Raw genomic sequence first — 20,523 nt, forward strand, 5'->3', positions numbered from 1 at the left:
TTCGGTTTAATGTGGTTTAATTTAAAAGAAGATTGTTCTTATTCGGTCACTTCCAAGGCGTTTTGAACAACTTTGACGTTTTAGTAACAATTATACGCTTGGGTTGTCATAGCAACTGATATCAAACCAGTTTTGATATTTGTTTCTCCTTTGAAGAATGTCACTTTCCCTCACTAGTGCGGGAAAGTGACACTTTCAAAACTAAAATGCGTGCGGGAAAGTGGGTTAAAACGCACGGTCGTAGAAAAATAATTTTTCCAGTGACATTTAGAAATATTGCCATATTTTTCCTAAGTAAACAACATCAAATCATCACAAAAAACTATTTCTTCTGACTTGGTATTCTACATTTTTATATTCAGGACCTGTTTTGTTTGTTAACAGTAGTTTACTCTCTCTTTAAACATGTTTTATCCATGGCTTTCAATTTCGTGATTCCAAAGTGATTTTATAATTTTTATAACGGAAAAAAAAAATGAAATTTCAATTGTGTTTTATTAAGAAAGAGCTCGGGTGCTACGGCGAATTTTGCATTTAACGTGTTTAGTAAAAAGGGATGTCGATAGGCTTTTTGACGATACAAACTGATGTTGATATGATGTTGTGCTATTATTAGAAAAACCTAATCAGTGGACCTTTTCAATTGATTATTTTATATATCTACTGATATTGGTAATACATGTTATTTTTTGTATTATCTTATATATTTGTTTTTTTTTGTTTTGGTTACTTCTAAGTTCCAAAAATATGTGGCCTAGTGTATATCCATGGAAATGACATATCTGAACCGTAAGATAAATATTTAATGATAATAGCTAGGATTTTATCAACAATAATTTTTAATAAAACATTTACTTTAATTATCCACTCATTATCTTCGAATTATTTAAATACAATTTGGGTGAAGAAAATGGCGTGTAGTTGAATATTGATATTTATCTTAAGTGTTTGATTATACCCGCGCTTATAAAAATAGTGGACAATTCACTCGAAGAGGTAAATTATTATAATTGATTTTTCCAGGGAATAATTTATTTACCGATTAAATTATAATTACGTACATTTTCTGAATAAGAAATAATGACCCTATTAAGAATTAGAAACCGAAATAATAAAAGTTAGCTGAGTGGGAAAGAATCAATACCTTCATAAATGAATGTGCATCAATGTTCAATATCAATATTCACAAATCATTTTGAAGTATGCAAATATCTTTGAATTTTAAATTATTTCCATCACTTTATGTGTTAACTAGGGCATCTTACTATGTTGATGGTGTTTAATTAATATTTTAATTTTGAAATATGCAATGTTTATAATGCAATACTCTCAACTTTGACATAGTTATCAGCTTTCTCATTATTCATTATAGAAAGTGATATTATTTGGAAAAGCACTCGATAAAATTCATTCATATTGAATATAATAACAGTAAGTCATTACTATTCAAGTTATAATTTGAAATTATGGAATAATGCGACAAATCAAAGAGTGAATGATATCAAATAATTTCCATATATCAATAATAGAATATTAATTTTAATATTATAATTATTATAATTAATAATTATAATATATTCTATTCCAAAATTCAAGGTATTTCCGATAATATCGTAATAGAGGCATTTATTCTATATAAATTCAGGTAAAATCTAGGTAAAAGATATTTTTCTAACCTAATGTTAGCTATTAAATTCTATTTAATCAACATAATCGTCCACAACATTCTAAGTCCTATTGATGTACCGCTTCGGTATAACATATTCAATATGATATGAGCATGATCTCGCGAGAACAGAAATTGTAGATTTTAATTTGAATCTCTCAATTAATCAATATTTCAACCTTTCAAAATACCTATAATTGTTTGAATGGAAATCAAGGAAATAGCTAAATTAAAAACTAAAATCATTTGATCATGTAATTGATCCATTTTTTTCATGTATTTATGTACTGACATATATATTTATATTTCAACATGATTGAAAAGTTACGGTCAAGATTACTTTAGAACATCCAGAAAAAAATATTACCACAAAGCATTATTATAAATCAGTAAACCTACCAAAGAAATTTAAAATATAGCAGTAAGTTGGAAAATATTTTCTCCTTCAATTTCTTACCTCGCTGATCTTTTTATGTGTTTATAAGTGTATTTTAGATGGGGATTAGTTTTTAAAATAGACAAAATTATTGTTGATACGACCTATATATAATTTGCCATTGAAGATTTGTGTAATTATATCAATCAATAGGTCACCTACAAAGGAATATAAAAATAAAGATCTCTCTTAACCTCAATGAATGTTTCTTCATACTTTGTTCATCCAGTAACAGGCTTCAATTAAATTACATAGCTACATAGAAATTAAAATATAAGATAGACATATAAATTTTCTTGAAATTTGTGACTTGAATTTGAAGTGACTTAATTCGTCATATCTTCAATATTGATTGAAACATCAGCTGTTGATTTATAAAAAAAAACTAGCAGATTTATTACAATTCAACTTATTTTCAGTCATACCTCGTCTACTCTTTTTGTTTGGATTTTAAGCTAGGTATATTAATGCTAGTAGTCCCACAAGTTTTGTCGGTTTTAATATGTGAAAATTCCTACGCCTCAATTCAAACTTGACCTATATGATGAGTACGATTGCTTTACATTCTTCTAATTATTATCACTTGAGTATAAATAACCTTGAGTACAATGCATAAGGAATTCTGTATTATTAAGATATTCAAAACAAAGGGACACAGTTAATGAGCAAACGGCTCAGTACCTTGCCCTGTTTTATTAGACGCATTGTTACTTGCGATGAGAAATGGATTCATCTAAGCAACCCGTGTTTGCAGAGCTATTCTAAGCCTGTTAGAGAATCATTGAGAATTCTCTTATACAATTTTACCCACCTTCATTGAAAAATCTAATCGATTGCTTCTTCTCATTTCTCTTCTCCTTGGACCAAATATTTTCTACAACTTATACTTCTCATAAAACGCATGAATCTTTTCCCTATTGGTTTCCCTCCAAGTGCGATGCGTGGCAGTCTACTCTCTTCCATTCTTCATACGTGGGCGTACCGGTATCTTTTTCTTTGTCTCCCCCAATTTATTTTCGCTATTTTTGAATTGTAAAGTTTGTCCCTGTTAAAGTTACGAATTGTCTACCATTGGGCATCAGCCCCTTGCCTTCAGATAGTAGTTTAGAATTACTTATTAATCCATTAAAAATTCAAAATGCTCGAATGTACAATTTATAAAATTAACTTAAATATGAGTTCTAATTTCGCAAATTTAAATGTCTATAACTCAGAGCCTATATTCGAATTTTTCTTGTATAAATTATGTATGTACAAAGGTATTAAAAAATTCGAACTGTTAGTGTTGAAAAAAATTGAAAAATTCGAATCTTCAGATTCTAGGTAAGACGACGATATTTTGTCGAATCACTCGATTTGCTTCAAAGGAAAAAATCGTCAGCATGAAGCAATCTAGCATAGCTGATTTCTTTACAAAAAAATAAATATATGTATTTTTTTTTTATTTTAAGATAAATAATCGGTCCTTTTTAGGACCAAAAATTCTTCAAACGTATACAAATTATTATTTTAAATAAATAAATAAATAAATAAACATGTTATATACCCATAACATATTTATTTATTTATAAAATGGAAAGATGCATCGAAATGCATACATATATGTATGTAAATGTGCACAACTCCGATAATTCGAACACCTCGATAATTCGAACTTTTGCTACGGTCCCTTGCAGTTCGAATTATTGGAGTTCGACTGTATATATATATATATATATATATATATATATATATATATATATATATATATATATATATATATATATATATATATATATATATCAAAAAATGGTATATTTTACTGTTCACACATTCATTGCATTCAAATCTAGAATCAATTGACAAATATTATCACAATAACATAAGTTCTTATATTTCCTTAATCTCCACACTACCTTCAAGGATTGACAACGTATAATAATTATTAAATTGCGACTCTATATTCTAGTTAATAACATGAATTACAGTCGTTTTATCCAACTTCATGGAAAATAATACGAGGTATTCACACCAAAAGAAACGGATTTTTTTTGTTGACACTAGACAACTAGACTATATTATGCTCGTATTACCTTTATAGAATAATCTCAAAAATGACAGAAAATAAAGAATTTGTGCACTCCCCATTAAAATTTTTGCCAAGCGAATTAGTTTGCAATTCATTTTAGCATGACAATAGAGTTTGTATTTCATCAATTGGAAAGATAATGATTCAGCCATTTTCGTTCTACCAAATAGATGAATATCAATTTAACGAAAAACTTTTGCTTCTATTCATTATTTCATTTCTTTGCAGATTTACATCATCAAATTGAATAAAAATCAAGAATGTCTAAGGATGCTAAGAGTCTGGTATGGGACTATCTAGTCTTCATCATTTTTGTCATAGCCAGTACGTTTGTAGCCCTATATTCAAAATGTTTTGGACCCAAAGTGAAAACGAAAGCAGATTATGTATTTGCAGCAGGCAAAGTTTCCATGGCTGCCATGATGTTGAGTATAGCTAGAGGGACACTAGGAGTGCGATCGTTTCTAGGTAAATACACAATTCTATATAGAAAATATCTATCACTCGTCCAACATCATCCTACATGTTTTCAGTGGTCTATTTGAAAAAAATTCGTAATACATTTCTTCAAATTAATACTGATTTTCAATGTTGCTAGTATAACAATTTTGTTAAGCATCAATTCGAATCTCATTACCGTTTAAGTTCTACTGGAAAGTGAAATGTATTTTTATCAAAGTAAACGTATACTATATGACAATATATGTTTGTTTGCTAAAATAGCCCAGGCACAATAATATAAGGAAGAATCTGACAGGAATTTTTACAAAAATTAGAGAAAAAATAAGCACGGAACAAATGGGACCAACACCGATAAACCGTAACTGTCGATTCATCTAGATTGAAAATGTACATGAACAATCGACAAAAATAACAATTTACCGCAATTTCTAGCTCGAGCCAACCCTGATCAGACAGTAGTGTTAAACGGAATTTGACTGTTATATGTAGTACGAGGATTCATCTTCTTTCCTATTTGATAAAATTTTAGCAAGATTGGACCGAAATAATAATTGATTTTGTGATGTGTTCTTACCCTTAACCTACTTCATAAGAATAAATAATGTCATATAAGGGATGTCTGGAAAGTTTTCGACCTCAACCTAGAGATGTCATCCATTTTGAACGCTTAGTTTTTGTTTAACAATCGTAGTAGTGAGTGGTTATCAAAATTTTTCTGAAAATGAGAAAAATTGAGTATCGAATGAACATTATATATTTGTTTTTTAAAGGCATTATGCCTTCGCAAATGAAAGAGGAGTTGGAAACTGTGTAAGAAGACTCTCAATCATCATCCATGACCGAAAAATTTTGGTCAGCGGAATTCAAACATGGCTGAAATCACTAACGACAGACGTTCGGTACAGCCCAAAAATTCGACATCATCGAAAAAGTTTACCAAATCATACTTAATGCCCGTTGGATTGAGGCTAGAAACAAAGAAGTGGCTATTGGCATATAAAAAGAATGCATTTGCCATATACTTAAGAATCATTCTTGTGTGAGCTACCCCGCGTTGGGTGCCGCGTTCGCCATTTTTGGACTGAAACAGGAGCCACCACTAAAACGAAACGAAAAGACCGCCCAGAGTTTTTTTTGTGATCCTCGATATATTTAAACTTTGAAAAAATATTTCGATCACCAATCTAATAAATATGCATGTATTTTAAGCTTATCGGTTTCCGGAACATAGCCGCTTACCTTGAATATTTGGCCACTCGGTCACATAATTTTATATCAGTTTGTATATAATATATGACCATGTTATAAACTATGTTCGAAATATCACATTTCAATAACCCACTAACCACTATCGCTATTTACCTGAAAACATGTTTTCCCTTAGGTTACCCTTCCGAACTATTCTACAGAGGAGCCACAATGTGGGAAACCCTTTACGGAATGGTCCTGGCCTATCCAATAGTTTGCTTCATATTCGTGCCGGTGTATTTCAGCCTTGGAATAACTTCTGTCTACCAATATTTAGACCTTCGGTTTAAATCACAATTCGTTAAACAACTGGCATCTGGAACTTATATTGTTAGGGCGCTTCTCAATCAGGGCGTGACAGTTTTCACTCCTTGTGTTGCTCTAAACACTGTTATTGGAATTCCTTATTGGGCGTCCATATCCGGAATATCGATAGTCAGCATTATTTTCAATATATTGGTAAGTAGACAAGTTTTCGTTTAAGAAGATTGACACTGTTCCCAACGTAGGAAAATAATTTTTTTCTTCTACTTGACTCTATATGCAGATAAATCAAGACATTTTCCACTTATTATTATTAATGTTGTCGCATAATTTTTTTTCCAATATTTTTTATGAAATACAGTTTGCAATATATGGAGATTTTGTTAATTATGGTTAATCACAATGTAAAAAGAAAGTATTGAAATGAAAAATTTGTTAAATGAATAAGAAAATATAGTTTTGGAACCGCAGTCATATAATTGTCTGGATATTTTGTTTTTTGATTATTAAGTCATCAAAACATTCTTGATACAGTACAATTCCCCAAAATTGGTGGATTATGAAAATATATATTATTCCACGTCAACCCACGGTTATGATCACATTTCCATTCGATTTTTGTTGTGTAAAATCATTAATTTAGAAATTTTGTTATTCCTCCAATAATAGTTTTTTTATACCCTGCTTCCAGCATTGTATATTTGTTCTATCAACATAATTTCAATTATACTATCAGTAAAACCTATGAGATCTGCAATCGCATCTTTGTTTTCCTTACTGAACAATTCTACAATAATTGAATTATCATCATCTATGAGGTAGTGAAGGAGCTGCTTCCTAGTTCCAAGTTTAATATTACGAAATTTTTTAATCGTGATTGACAAACCTTCCTTTTTATTCTGGAATACAAAGAAATTAAGAAACAATATAATATGTGAGTAAGTCACATTGTCCATTTGAATCGATATCGCAATTTAGTAGATAGATCATTTTAAGGCTCCGCATCAATGTATTGAGGAAAAAACTCACTAGAAACCATCTCAACCAATCATTCATATAAAAAAAAATACTGAAGCAATATTTATAATTCGAAATGCTCTTTTAAAACAACTTGTATACGTTTAAACTAGTAAGTAAACTAACTTAGTCATTGAATTGTAAAATATAACATTTCGAATATTCAAATTTTGGCCAGCGCGGGATAGGCGGAATATTTTAGAATATAAAATAAATGTGACGTCAGAAGCGTCACAATAGTGTAATTTAGCAACTACGACTTTCCGAACTAAACAAATTATGAATTAGAAATTTTACAGATAAATTTTTCAGTAATTCTGAATGTAGATAATTTACGGTTGTCCCTTTTCATGCTATACATATTCGTCGGACTTTAGTTCAGCTCACAAGTAACGTGAGATATTCATATTATCTGGAAAGGACCTAGACGCTTATCAAATTCCAATAGTTTAGTTTATATTTTGATCAAATTTTATTAAGTTGAATTTTTCATATTTCTGACTGGTCTATATTGTTTTCATCTTATATATGTATTAAAATATCTCATTTTGACTTTGAGAATAAAACCCAAATAAATGACTAATATACATAACTTTATAAATATTTATTGAAATCTGTAAAAATATACTGAAATGATAATTATCTTATATCATCATTAGAAACTATTTTATTCGATCATTAATAATATAAGCTCTCAAATGATAGGTTTTACTCAACAAAATATTTCAATTTACTGATATTAAATTTTTCTGTTAAGTAATGTTTTTAAATGTTTTTTACTCAATTATGTTAGCCTGTTACAGCCTGAACTTTTTCAAGTGGGGGTTATTCAGGTATTGGTATATAAAATGGAGGATTCACATATTACGTATTTTATGAGTGAGTTCACATTGTCTAAATTAACATCAAAAATTGATGTATTAGTTGCGCACACTCATAGTTTTATTCACAATATAGTAAGTCAACTCAAGAATCACTTTTACACAAAAAGATAAATCTTCAACCATTATTTGGAAAAACTAGAACATTCCTGGCAAAACTGCATGGAGTTCAAACGAGAATATGTTGAAAAATAAAAACTTTTCAGACGACTCGTATGCCTTATTAACGTTGTCTGAATTAAAAGAGTTTTTTTGTAATCCTGAATATATTCAAACTTCGAAAACATCTTTCAAAATTGATGTATTACTTACGCACACTCATAGTTTCATTTACAATATAATATGAATGATATAAGGTAGCATATTATGAAGAATACAACTTTAATTAACTTTAGAATCACTTTTAAACAAAAACAAGAATCATTGAGAAAAAACAGTTTATGTAGATAATAGTTAACAATTTTTGTTTACTCTCATCATAATTGTAACCGTTTGGCTAAATAACCTAAATCAAGCATTCTTGATAAAATTTGGCAAGAAACTTTTTACGTGAATAGGATCGATGAAAATTCCACAATTTCTTTATAATTCTATCAATAATGTTCAGCTCTTTGGTGATTAATACAAGTCCATCTTGACCGGTCAAATATATAGGTTCATTGAATTGTGAAAGGTGAAGTGTTAATACTATTGAAGAAATATGGAAACAATATTTTGTTTTACATCATCTGATTTGATGTTTTAATATGACTTTGGATAAGGTATCTACACGTTGAAACATATTTCGATTTCTTGATTAATACTAATAAAATATCCAGGTTTATGTCGAAATGTAACATATATTTGGATTTGGAAATTGTCTAAATTTTAGGGAGGTCTGAAAGCTGCCATTTGGGCAGATGTCATGCAAGGCGTTACAATGATTGTTGTCAGTATGGCTATTATGTTTCAAGGCTGTTTTGAAGCAGGAGGACCATTAAAAGTAATCGAAGTTAACAGAGAAGACGGAAGACTCAATTTTTTCAAGTGAGTAAAATTAAAACAATATTATTTTATTATGAAAATATTTGCATATTGTTTTGTGCTGAATATAATTTGTTCCTATTGAACTCAATTTAACTTGGGCAACGCTGTGATAAAATGCAAATCAACAGTTTTTCCCACGATATTTTGATAATTAATAAGAATTTAATGTTATTTATCATGAAAATCAATAGATATTGTGAATAAACAGTATTCATATTCATTAACCAGAAAAACGAGTTTGTGATTCAGCACTACGTGTCGTATCTACATAATTGAATAAAACCAAGTGAACTGAAGTAAAAACAATATTTAATGATCTTTCAATAATACAGTTCTAGGATCCTTATATACGATGTGTCCAAAATTATTATTCAGGTATATGTTAAGAGAATTTGTAGTTATGATGAAATGAATTGTAAATATACAAGGTATGTAGATACTGCTTTGAAACCATGATCTGCATCATGACTTTCCGCGAATAAGGGAAAAGAGTAACTGTTTTTGCAGTGCTTCTATGTTTTCTTTGTGATACGACGATACAAGCGATGGTTTTTTTATCCAAATAGTGGGAAGGATGGGACATAAATGGCCTATGTAGCACCAGTATTAACCAAAATTCTAGGGGTTGGGGTGATTCGATATAACTCAGGAAAATCAAGTTTAAACAAACATTCTTGTATGTGGAAGCATGATTATGATTAACGTCTATATACAGCTAGATTATTTGTAAACACCAGTAGCAAAATGTTTTGATGAAAGCACCAAAAATGTAATTTTGAATATTACCTAATATTGGTGAAATTTATATTGACAAGAAGATAACGATGATTTCTATAAATAAAATTACTGAGAAATCTCTTATTTTCTACTTCAAAATGGTTCATTCATATGAATATACCTATTTTAGGTTATAATTTCACAATTTCTTCAAAATATAACACAAAAACTACTCTACCTGAAATATTGAGGTTCGCTCACTTCAGTTAATGACACAACCAAGTCTTAATCAATGAATTTCATAAGTGCCATAATTTCTAAATCTTTTCGTATTTGTTCATTTGTTAATCTATAATTTTTTGTTACACCCCTCACACGCCTTAAATATTTCATCTCTGCTGCTTGCAATGCACTTTTTTGTCTACTATAGTGAGACTTCATGTTTCGAAGGTAGGTTAATATTGGTCGGTATATTGCTTTATAAAATTTTAGTTTTTTACGGTGTTCTTCCAAATGTCAAAGTTTTTTCATATATCTTGGATATTTTCCTCAATAAGGACTATGTAATTAGCATATGCTCCTTCAGATATTTTCACTGTTTGCAGGTTTTTGTATCCAACGCTCATTTTTTTTCATTTGGCTGTGCAGATATTTATTATATCATCCAAAAATATATTGAAAATAATGGACTCAATCCCCCACCTTACCTTACTCCTTCTGTGGTTAGGAAAGCCTCAGAAATTGGGTTTTTACTAATAACATAGTTCACATTGTTTTATAGTAGCTCATGATTGCATTACGTAAATCGACATCTATTTTTCTTCTTTCCGAACTTTCCCAGTTTTTCTTCCTCGATACTTGTAGAAAAAAGCTTACTATAGAAACAAACATTTTCAAAAATAATTTTATGCAAGCAAATTGGAAAAAAAACAATTTGCTAATCAGAAAGTCAAAGATTATCAATTTCACACATTATAATGTAACAGAAATGTTAAAAACATACGGTTAGTTAGACCTCCCATCATTATTTCATAAAGGCAATCACCTCCTAAATTTTGTCAAATGAAGTTAGAAACACCCGGTAAATTGGTATTTGTTACATTACACTGCATTCATCGACCATTTGAAAACCTTTTTTCTATTGAATGTATTAATTCATCGTTAATAATTTTAATTTGAAAAGTAATGCTTAAAAAATAAAAACAATTAACTATTAAACTGTAAGATGAAGATTCCCATATACTTATTTCTCTCTTGTAAAACATTCAATATATCCCTCTATTGCCAACGATCCTCCGATACTTAAGGCTGGAAACTTCTTTTTTAATAAACTTCCAACAGAAGTTCCACAGAAAACAAGGCAACGGGGAAATGATGTCCCAACTTTAATAAAGATCGAGATTTTAATAACAGATTTGAATATTATTTTAGCATAGCAGCTGGAAATATTTGTTACCAATAAATTGAGTCAGAATTATTCTGTCCTTCATGTGCTAATTCAATTTGCTGTACAGTAGCGTCCCCCTTAAAATTAGAAATTGTCGATTATTCACGTGCTTCAATCAAAGTTTAGTTAACGATAATATTTTCTTGGATTCCGTGGATCATAGTCAATTATTACCAGTTAAAAGAACATTGAATACTTAATGTAATATATTGATATACAAATATTCTAATCGAGGAATAACTTTGATTATGATCATTTTGCATGCTTCATGGGATCGCAGTCTAATTTTTTTATATGAATGAAATCAACTAGTATCTTCAATTATTTTTCTATTTCTCACCGGCTATATGAAAAATGTGTTGGTTCATGAATTTTATTTGAAATATATGTTTGTTCTTGTTTGTTTCAACTGCCTTCGGTCTCTGAAGAAAAATTGATTATCCAAACTAGCGAGTTGGTGTAGTCAGATGTGTGATGTGTGAACAATACCAATTGATTTTATGGAATAAAATCACGCCGCCTCTGTATTAACTAGGATTCAACTTCGCTGCAAGGAGATTTCTGAGAGCAAATCAAGTAGAGGCATTTCCATCAGAATTGCTCGATTATGAAATTCACTGTTGGAATTTCATTAATATCTGAATTTTCCGAAACATTCATTTCCTCATAGATGTCAGTTTCATTATGGTTGATTCCTGGAAAAATACAGAAAAATCAGAAACGGGAATTTACAGGATCGAACAAAAAGTTGGTTATCGAAACGCGTGTCAGTTAATTTGATTAAGGGAATTATTTTTTAGTTAACAATTGAACAACTTTTCCAACATTTTATGTTAAAAAATTATTTTATTTGATGGAGTACGTGTAGTATGACTCAATTTGAGCGACTTGAACTACAAAAGAGAGCTGTTATATATTTACACAGACGAAACAGCATGACTCACGGTCGGAATTTCTTTAAAAGAAATTGATTCTTACTCCCTTATTCATTTAATAGGAACGCGGAGTCCGATCTTTTTGTACCTACTCCACATTCAGAATTAGAAGTGCTCAATACTGTACAATGCAAAGAAATGCACAATCATTAGCCAATTGAAATAACATTTCGCAAGAATTTGTAGGAATATTTAGTGGAAACTGCATTCTACGCTATAAACGACGTATACTTTAATAATAGTATTATATTCGCAGCATACTACACACTGGTTCAATGTTGGTATTGATGTTTATTGCAAATTATTACATGTTTTAGTATTGCCGTATGGTTAGTTTTATTATCTGGTTCAGTTTTGACAATGTAATCATGTAATGTGTATTACATATAAAAATTTCCACATGTACTTTTGAAAAGGTAATATCGTTATTAGTATTTTATTTTTGAGTATACTTCATATTCAGACTTTATTTTATGTTTCTTCATTTACATATTTGTGTGTTTGTTTCTCAGTTTTTTACAAGCTTTTGTTTAAAAATTGTGCGGTAGCGCACGTATGCTGTAATAGCCGCGGGGAGCCCTATTTTAAACATCAAATTAAAATTATGAATAATCGAGATAGTGTTCAGTAACATCGAGCTTTTTTTACCGGAAATTTCTTCTTTCTTAACGACCTTTTCCTAAATTGCTAAAATATCAATATTTTTTGAGTTACTGTGGAAAAACTAAATACCATTTTTTTATCTCATTTGGTTAATAACAATTGTAATTTTTTACCTGTACCAAAATCACTCAAAAACATTCCTCTAGAGGTGATTCCAATGAGCTATAGCTCACATTTTTAGGACCGTTATCTCTTCACGTATTTGAACTTTTTGACTAGACTCTTTTCAAGGTCATATCTGTTTCGTTTGTTAATCATTTTTTCCTGAATACTTTTTATTTCTTGAACGTGATAAAAATATCCTTCTCTTTCTAGTCAAACAAATTATTTTCATATTGGAAATTTTATTATGTTTTGTTCTCTTTTTTGATTGATATATCTATGGAAATAAATATTTTCTTCAAATTTTAGCGAAATTATTTTGTTATTTACGAATAAGAATCAAAATAAATCTTTATAAAATACGTTTATGATAAATTGAATAATTTGTTTGATGAGTTATTTTCTGGTAATTTTCTCTTGAATTTGACACATGGTTATCAATTCTTAATATTTTCATTACGAATTTTTATCGTTAACGCTGAAAACACTACAGGAAATGTATATATTTCCTTCTCTACTACTACTACTACTACTATTTGAATACAAAAATGGATTGAGATAATGAAATACTTTTATGTCTTCCCTTCACTCATACAAGTTTTTTATTTCAGCTTTAGCATGGATCTCACAACCCGAGTAACAACGACATCTGCTATCATCGGTCAATTATTTATGTCGTTGTCAATTTTTGGATGTCAACAGAATTTTGTTCAAAGGTACTGCAGTATGAGATCACAAAAGGAAGTAACAAGGTGAGCATTGTGGGCAACGGAAAAAATAATTATACAAAAAATTTAATGGAAAAACCCATATGATGAGTAACATTTTTCATGAATATATAATAGAATATAATAACTTATATAATAATTTTCAAAGGTACCATAAATGAAATACGCAGTAAATTGAAACATTATCATCAATTATATAGTTAGTTATTTATTGAATTAATTAGATCCGTAAATTAATTTTACATGTGCATATAATTACGTGAATTGCTCAACTTTTTTTCAGAATTTATTTCTGCAAATTTACGATGTTGAGTATCTCATATTAAAACCAAGAAATGATATGACTCGAATTTATATCTAGTCATGATTAGATGATTAAATATTGGAAATTGAAATATTGTTATTCACAATGATGATAATATCTTAATGACAATTAAACATTGTTACTTATAAAAATGAAATTTTCATTAAATATTTAACGTGAAAGTATAAGTTTAGCTTTATCTATGGTATACAAGAGCCTTGTTATGAATGTTAATGATTTGTTGTAATTATATGTTGAGCGACAATCTATGGAGCCAATTGACAGTATTGTTTAAACACATCACGAATACGAGGATATATTGAAAAATTCCTATCCTACTATAGAACCAAATAAAATTTCAATGTCAAAATATTTTATTCTTCAACATATTCTCCCCTTAATTGGAGACATTTATTACAGCGAACCTGCAACGTCTCTAGACCTTTAAAAAAAATGTTTCTTCCTGCTCTGCAAACCAGACCTCCACAACTTTTATTACCTCCTCGTTGGAAGAAAATTTACGACCTTTTAAATTTTTTTTCAGTTGAGGAAAGATATGATAGTCGGACGGATCCAAATCTGTGAATAAGGGGGTGTGTTTTAGTAAAACCATAAATCACGAATTTTTTGCATGGCAACATGAGATTTGTGTGCAGGGGCGTTGTCCTGCAAAACCAAAACACCTTTGGATAGTTCTCCGCGTCTTTTCTCTTTAATTTTTTCCCGTAGAGTGGTGAGTAATATCGAATAGTAATCTCCAGTTATTTTTCTACTCTTATCCAAAAAATGAATCATGATTAGCCCATGGCAATCCCAAAAAACTGAAGCAAGAACGTTTACAGCAGATTTTTGGACACGAAACATCGTAAGGTCTTGGAGAACCAGAGTGTCGCTTCTACCCTTGCATGCTTTTGGTCAACATTCAAACATTTGAGGATCCATTTTGCAGAAATTTTTCTCATGTCCAAATTGACGTGAACTATATGATGAACGCGTTCGTTGAAATATTCAGTGCTTCAGATATCCGTTTAAGCCCAATTCGACAGTCTGATAAAATCATGTTATGAACTGCTTCGATATTTTCGGAGACTGATACAGAAACTGGCCTCCCCGATCGGTCATCATCTTCAATGGAAAATTTACCTCTTTTGAAGCTTTTAGTCCAATTTTTTACGGTCGCGTACGAAGGACATTCTTCACCATGGTATTAAGCATATCTTCGTTAATCTGCTTACCTGATGATGGCTCGATACTCCAATTTTTCGATTTTCTCAATTTCGGTGGACATCTTTTTTCTTTGCGTAACTCTGGTTCACTTTTTTCGACGTTAACTTTACACTGACACTTCTAATAAGTTATTGTTCGTTGCTATGGTAAAGCAATATTTTGTTTATGCATGGAACGGGTCTAGGCTAACTAGATATCAATTACCATCGATCGAGTGGTAGTCTCATTTTATAGTTCGAGGAGTCTCACTCCAATCTTTCTTTTCTAATTCTTCTTCAATATAGGTAATGTTAAGCTAGATATGTATTTCATGAGGTCAATGAAGAACTTGTGAAAATCGCTCAGTTATTCTACAGGTTAACTGTAAACCTCTTCAGATGGTTATCAATTAATAACCATGTCTAGAAGCTCGGGAGATTGAACTTGTACGATAGGATGACACGAAATAAATTGAACAAATTGAAATTGGTTAGACTAACCTAACCAAAGTCTGAGCCACTTGGAAGATGATTGAGAAAATCGGTCTATTTAACATATTCCAGTAATAATTTGGAATAACTAATCTTCTCGAGAGTGGTCAAGACAAACCTCAATAAGCAATTTTTTCCACTAATGTCGGTACTATAATCATATATTAATGAATGTTATGCAATTAAAGCAATCCCTTCACAACCTATCAACAATTGTAGTAGTACTAAAATCCAAAACCCAAACAAAAAAATACACGAAATTATAATAAGGCTGAATCGAGATTTCGAGGTTCTTTTGCCTTGTTGGATTGAGAATGTATCGATTGTCGCCTTCAATTGGGGGAAAAATTCAACGCTGAATTCAGCTAGTAGAGTATCCGAGCCGAAGACAGTCCATGGAAAGGAAGTGGTGAATACTAACAATTCAATAATAAAATTAACATTTGTCTTGGGGATTAATAAAAAATGGTCTGTGGAGTTCTTGGATCCAAGGAAATTTTCCTTATATATAATATACGCCCATGTACATCTTTGAATACTGCTTTTACGAATTTGGAATATGTAGAAAATAGTCTTGTTCAAATCCATTCCATGTGTTAGTAAAACGAATAATTGATTTCGTGGAAATATATATCTAAATGACATAAGTTTTATCTGATTTTTTATTGAAAGAATATTTCCAAGCTTTTTCATTGTACAGCAACACTGTGATTCCAATGTTATTTATAGAATGATATATTTTTATATATTTGGAAGATATCTCTATAACATATTAAAAAATGTTTTGGCTGAACCAAACAATGGAGATATATATACACAAATACGATCCCTAAGCTGACCTTTCATGTGATGAAAATAAATAATTTTTTTTTGCTTATATTTCATTCATATTTATGTGAGAGGCATGCGAGATCCAAAAGTTGTGGTGAAATGAAATAATGTTTTTATTTGCATATTCGAGCTCGATAAATCTAAAGCTATATATTGTGTTATCAAGGATGTGATTAATTTGAAGTTTTCTGATTAAGTTAATACTTGGTTGAGACGAGAGCTAATAAAATATAACATATTCTGCAGTTTTTCAATATTAAAATCGGAACTGATTAATGAGAATAACAAGTATGATGTAAAATGATGGAAAATTATAATATTATACTGGCTACTTTTTGTGGCTGAATATATGAACTGTTAAATTGGATTGATAACATAATTGAATTTGCTGTGTAAAATATTGTAATAGAATGGACAACCCTACTGTTAAAACTACTATCTGTTTTATCTAAATTGTACGAGGAACTAATAACAAAAATATTAAAAGCCATTAAAGGAGCTAAGGAACCAATTTGAGTACAAAAATAAACCAACTAGACAGGTCACATACTAACAGATGGTGTTCTCTACGATATTTCTAGGTATTGTACAAGCCTTTGACAATTTATGGCGGCTAGACTATGAAATAGAAAAAGAGCTGAAACGAATAATTGTGCTTGATTTTTATAAATAAGTCACTTATTGAATATCAATGATATTTTGAACAAAAAAAATATCTCGGTATTTCATGAGTGCTTCAATTTGGAAGAATTACCATTTCATGCCACATGATTTCTTATAAACCGTCGTGTGTATGTACCTCCACTAACAGCTGTTTCAGAAATCCAAAATTAGGATTAGAGCAGCAGTTGGTCATTTATAACTGTTTGTTCATAGTAAGAAAGACAAAAGTGCAATCATATACTATAGAGGTGCATTGTTCCTAAAATGAAAAATATCTCCCTTTTAAGGAAAGGTTAGTCGCGTTTTTGAAAATTACCTCGATTTGAAGTTGTGAGATTGAACGCTCACAAAGCGTTCAATCTGTTTATTTAGGGCACATATTAAAAAAATTATATATTATTGTTTTGCTTCCACTACCAAAAACGGTAGAAAAGCTGAATAAAACATATTAGTGATCCTTTTGTACTGACTTTGTTTCTCAGTTTCTGAAAATGGAGAAATATATTGCATCAAAGTTTGTGTATATAAAAAATAGACAAAACTTAACTGAAATATAAATCTTCTTATATAAAGTGACATCAATAATCAATATAATGCTATTGTAATTTTTCAGTTATAGATATTTTTTTATTCCATTGATTTGGTACGGTACTAAGAATAATTGAGATATTTGATTTACATAAAGTGTTGCTTCTAGATCTCTTACTTCAATTATTTTCATCATTACATTTATTATATACATTCTTGATATTTATATATATATATATATATATATATATATATATATATATATATATATATATATATATATAATCTTAATATTTATCATGTTTCCCAGGACTATGATGTGGAACATCCCTGTCATAACCGTATTATTCAGTTTATCTTGGTTAGTGGGGATGGTAGTATACGCTGTATATTCCAGCTGTGATCCTCTCTCGTCTGGATATATTCAGAAATATGACGAAATCCTGCCGTTTTTTGTTGAAGACCGATTCAGCTATTTGCCTGGCATACTAGGATTATTTATGGCAAGTCTTTTCAATGGAGCTCTCAGGTGAGTGAAATATAAGCAATTATGTTTTTGTTATACTATGTCATTTAAATAGCAATAACAGATGATTACTTAAAATTTTGTGTGAAGGTTGCTCTGTAAATAGGTAGCATAAATAAGAAAGATATACGAGGATTTGAGAATTAATCAAACAAAAAGAATTAAATGAACATTTTCGTGCGATGATTTTCTCTATGACTTTCGACGTGGAGTAAACCAACAACAAGAAAAGCTGTGTACCGATCAACTCAACTCGTTTCGCCATCTCGAGCCACCGTGTTCCGCTAGTGTTCCGAATTCAATCGTGGTCGCTCTTCGCCACAGGATGAATTTCATGAAGGTCGTCCAGAATCGGCTGTGGTGCAAGGAATCATCGATACTATGTGAAACTGATATTGCAATATCCGTCATGTGAAATACCGTGAGATTGTGAGGCACTTGGGCATCAGTTCCATTCGCATACTATTTGCTCCAGTTGGATACCGAATAATTTGGGAATCTCTGAAAAAAAGCTCGTGTCGATTAGGGCAAAGAAATGCTAGAGAAATTCAATCGCTGTCCTTCAAAAGACGTATATAACTAGATAAGTTTCCACCGTTCCATTGGATCAACGTAGAACCGTCAATTCTGAATGTTTCGTCAGCATTTTTTTGGTAGAATTGTTCGAAGAAATCAGGGAAGCTAATAGAAGAAGACGAATCACTCTCAACTACTCAATGGGAGTTCTCACACATCAGTTCAAACAAAAACGTTTTTGAATAGTCAAAACATCGAATTGTGGAGTCCTGTTTTGGCACCCAATGATTTTATAATATTTCCGCAAATCCAGAATAATTTGTGAGGTCAACGATTTTCTACACCTGAAGAAGTGGTTGGCATTAAAATCACATGTTTTGGGATAGAAAAAATTCTTCGACAATTGATTCACACGCATGCGAAAGTGTATTGATCTTAATTGAGAATATTTTGAAAAACAAAGAAGCCTTATTCAATTATAAATATTTGATTTTATTTGTCTTTTCAAAATTTAAGTTACAATCCACATATCATCAAATTTTTTGTGGGCATGTAATCAAGACCCGACTATGGAATCGCTGTTGTCAATTTGAGTATTTGACTAAATTTCTATTAAATAATAAGTTTAAAAAATATGTGCTAAATGGTTTCAGAATACTTTTCAAAATGTTTCTGTTCAATAAGAACTCCTTGAAGCTCAAAAACCTTTGATGTGGATTCTATGTTTTTCTATGGAAATAAATATTTCTGAAAACAATCTAGTGAAAACTCTAATTGGAGTCGTCATTAAATAATATTGAGTGTTTTAATAATAATATTCTTGTGAAAATATAAAATGTATAAAAAAACAGAAAATGTATTTACTTTAGCTTGTTTTCAATTGTTTTGTTCATTTTAGATAAATTGCCAATATGACCTTAGTCTTAGAAGTCTATATGGTCTTCTGAAGCAGATTATCATTCAGGTTTATTCATAGTTCATATACCTAATCTCTAAAAACCAAATTCGACCTACGCTTGTAGAGATTAGTTCTTATATATTTTACCGAATTCGTTTAAATGTTCTCTTTTATTGTTGGACATTGTGCTCACCCTCGACTTATCTTCCAGAATAAATTTTTCTGGTTCAATTCTATTCATTAATATAATGTTGAGTTTTTAGCAAAATTTGGAAAATATCTGAAAATTTTTACATTCACAAGGATCTGTTTGGTAAAATATAAATACCCGTTTGAATAGGACAATACTGCTTAAGTAAGCCATTATATAATTATAATTGGATTATAGATTATATAAATCTCATTAATAAAAGAAATAAATTAGATATTTTGATTTGTCTTTGACTTTATATGTGGTTAATGTCACTTTTAGAACTCTGATTAGTCCTTTCTGTTAAGGAATGGGGAAATTTTGGATACATACTCTGTAATTCACTATAAAAGTGTAAGTTAAGTTTCTAAAACTATTGGTGATTATATCTATCATTACCACTACATGATAACCCAATATTATACTAATTGGTGTGTTGATTTCATTTAGCAAGTTAACCTCCTCAGAGGCAGATGAAACTACCATGTTACCGGCAGGGAATAAAACCTAAATCTATTTGTCTCTGGATCAAAGCAATAGAAGAAAAAGCACAATATTGTAAAATTATTCTTAATATTTATTAATTTTGTTTTATTACTGATAACCCAGCAGTTGATATGAAAATGAACTTCAATAAAATAAGAAGTGCCTCAATTTATAGAGCACTTCATTTCGGATCAAATCAGTTGAAATTGTCATGGTTGATATTT

The 20,523-nt window shown here is 30.2% G+C and overlaps 1 protein-coding gene across 7 annotated transcripts in view; it reads left to right on the forward strand.

Moving 5' to 3' along the window:
• LOC130891045 (sodium-coupled monocarboxylate transporter 1) overlaps window positions 1–20,523 on the forward strand; it is a 91,751-nt gene that overhangs the window by 58,526 nt on the left and 12,702 nt on the right. For 5 of the 7 annotated variants that reach the window (XM_057795543.1, XM_057795542.1, XM_057795540.1 and 2 more), the window contains 5 exons: window positions 4,399–4,638; window positions 6,017–6,339; window positions 8,914–9,068; window positions 13,544–13,684; window positions 17,994–18,212. In XM_057795543.1, coding sequence (XP_057651526.1) covers window positions 4,431–4,638; window positions 6,017–6,339; window positions 8,914–9,068; window positions 13,544–13,684; window positions 17,994–18,212 — 1,046 coding nt within the window. In that variant the 5' untranslated portion in view covers window positions 4,399–4,430. Of the gene's footprint in view, window positions 1–852; window positions 997–1,365; window positions 1,432–4,398; window positions 4,639–6,016; window positions 6,340–8,913; window positions 9,069–13,543; window positions 13,685–17,993; window positions 18,213–20,523 lie in introns of those variants that run through there. The other 2 variants (XM_057795541.1, XM_057795544.1) reach the window with 2 other exon arrangements.

Source organism: Diorhabda carinulata, chromosome 3 (assembly GCF_026250575.1).
Source record: "Diorhabda carinulata isolate Delta chromosome 3, icDioCari1.1, whole genome shotgun sequence".
NCBI lineage: Eukaryota > Metazoa > Arthropoda > Insecta > Coleoptera > Chrysomelidae > Diorhabda > Diorhabda carinulata.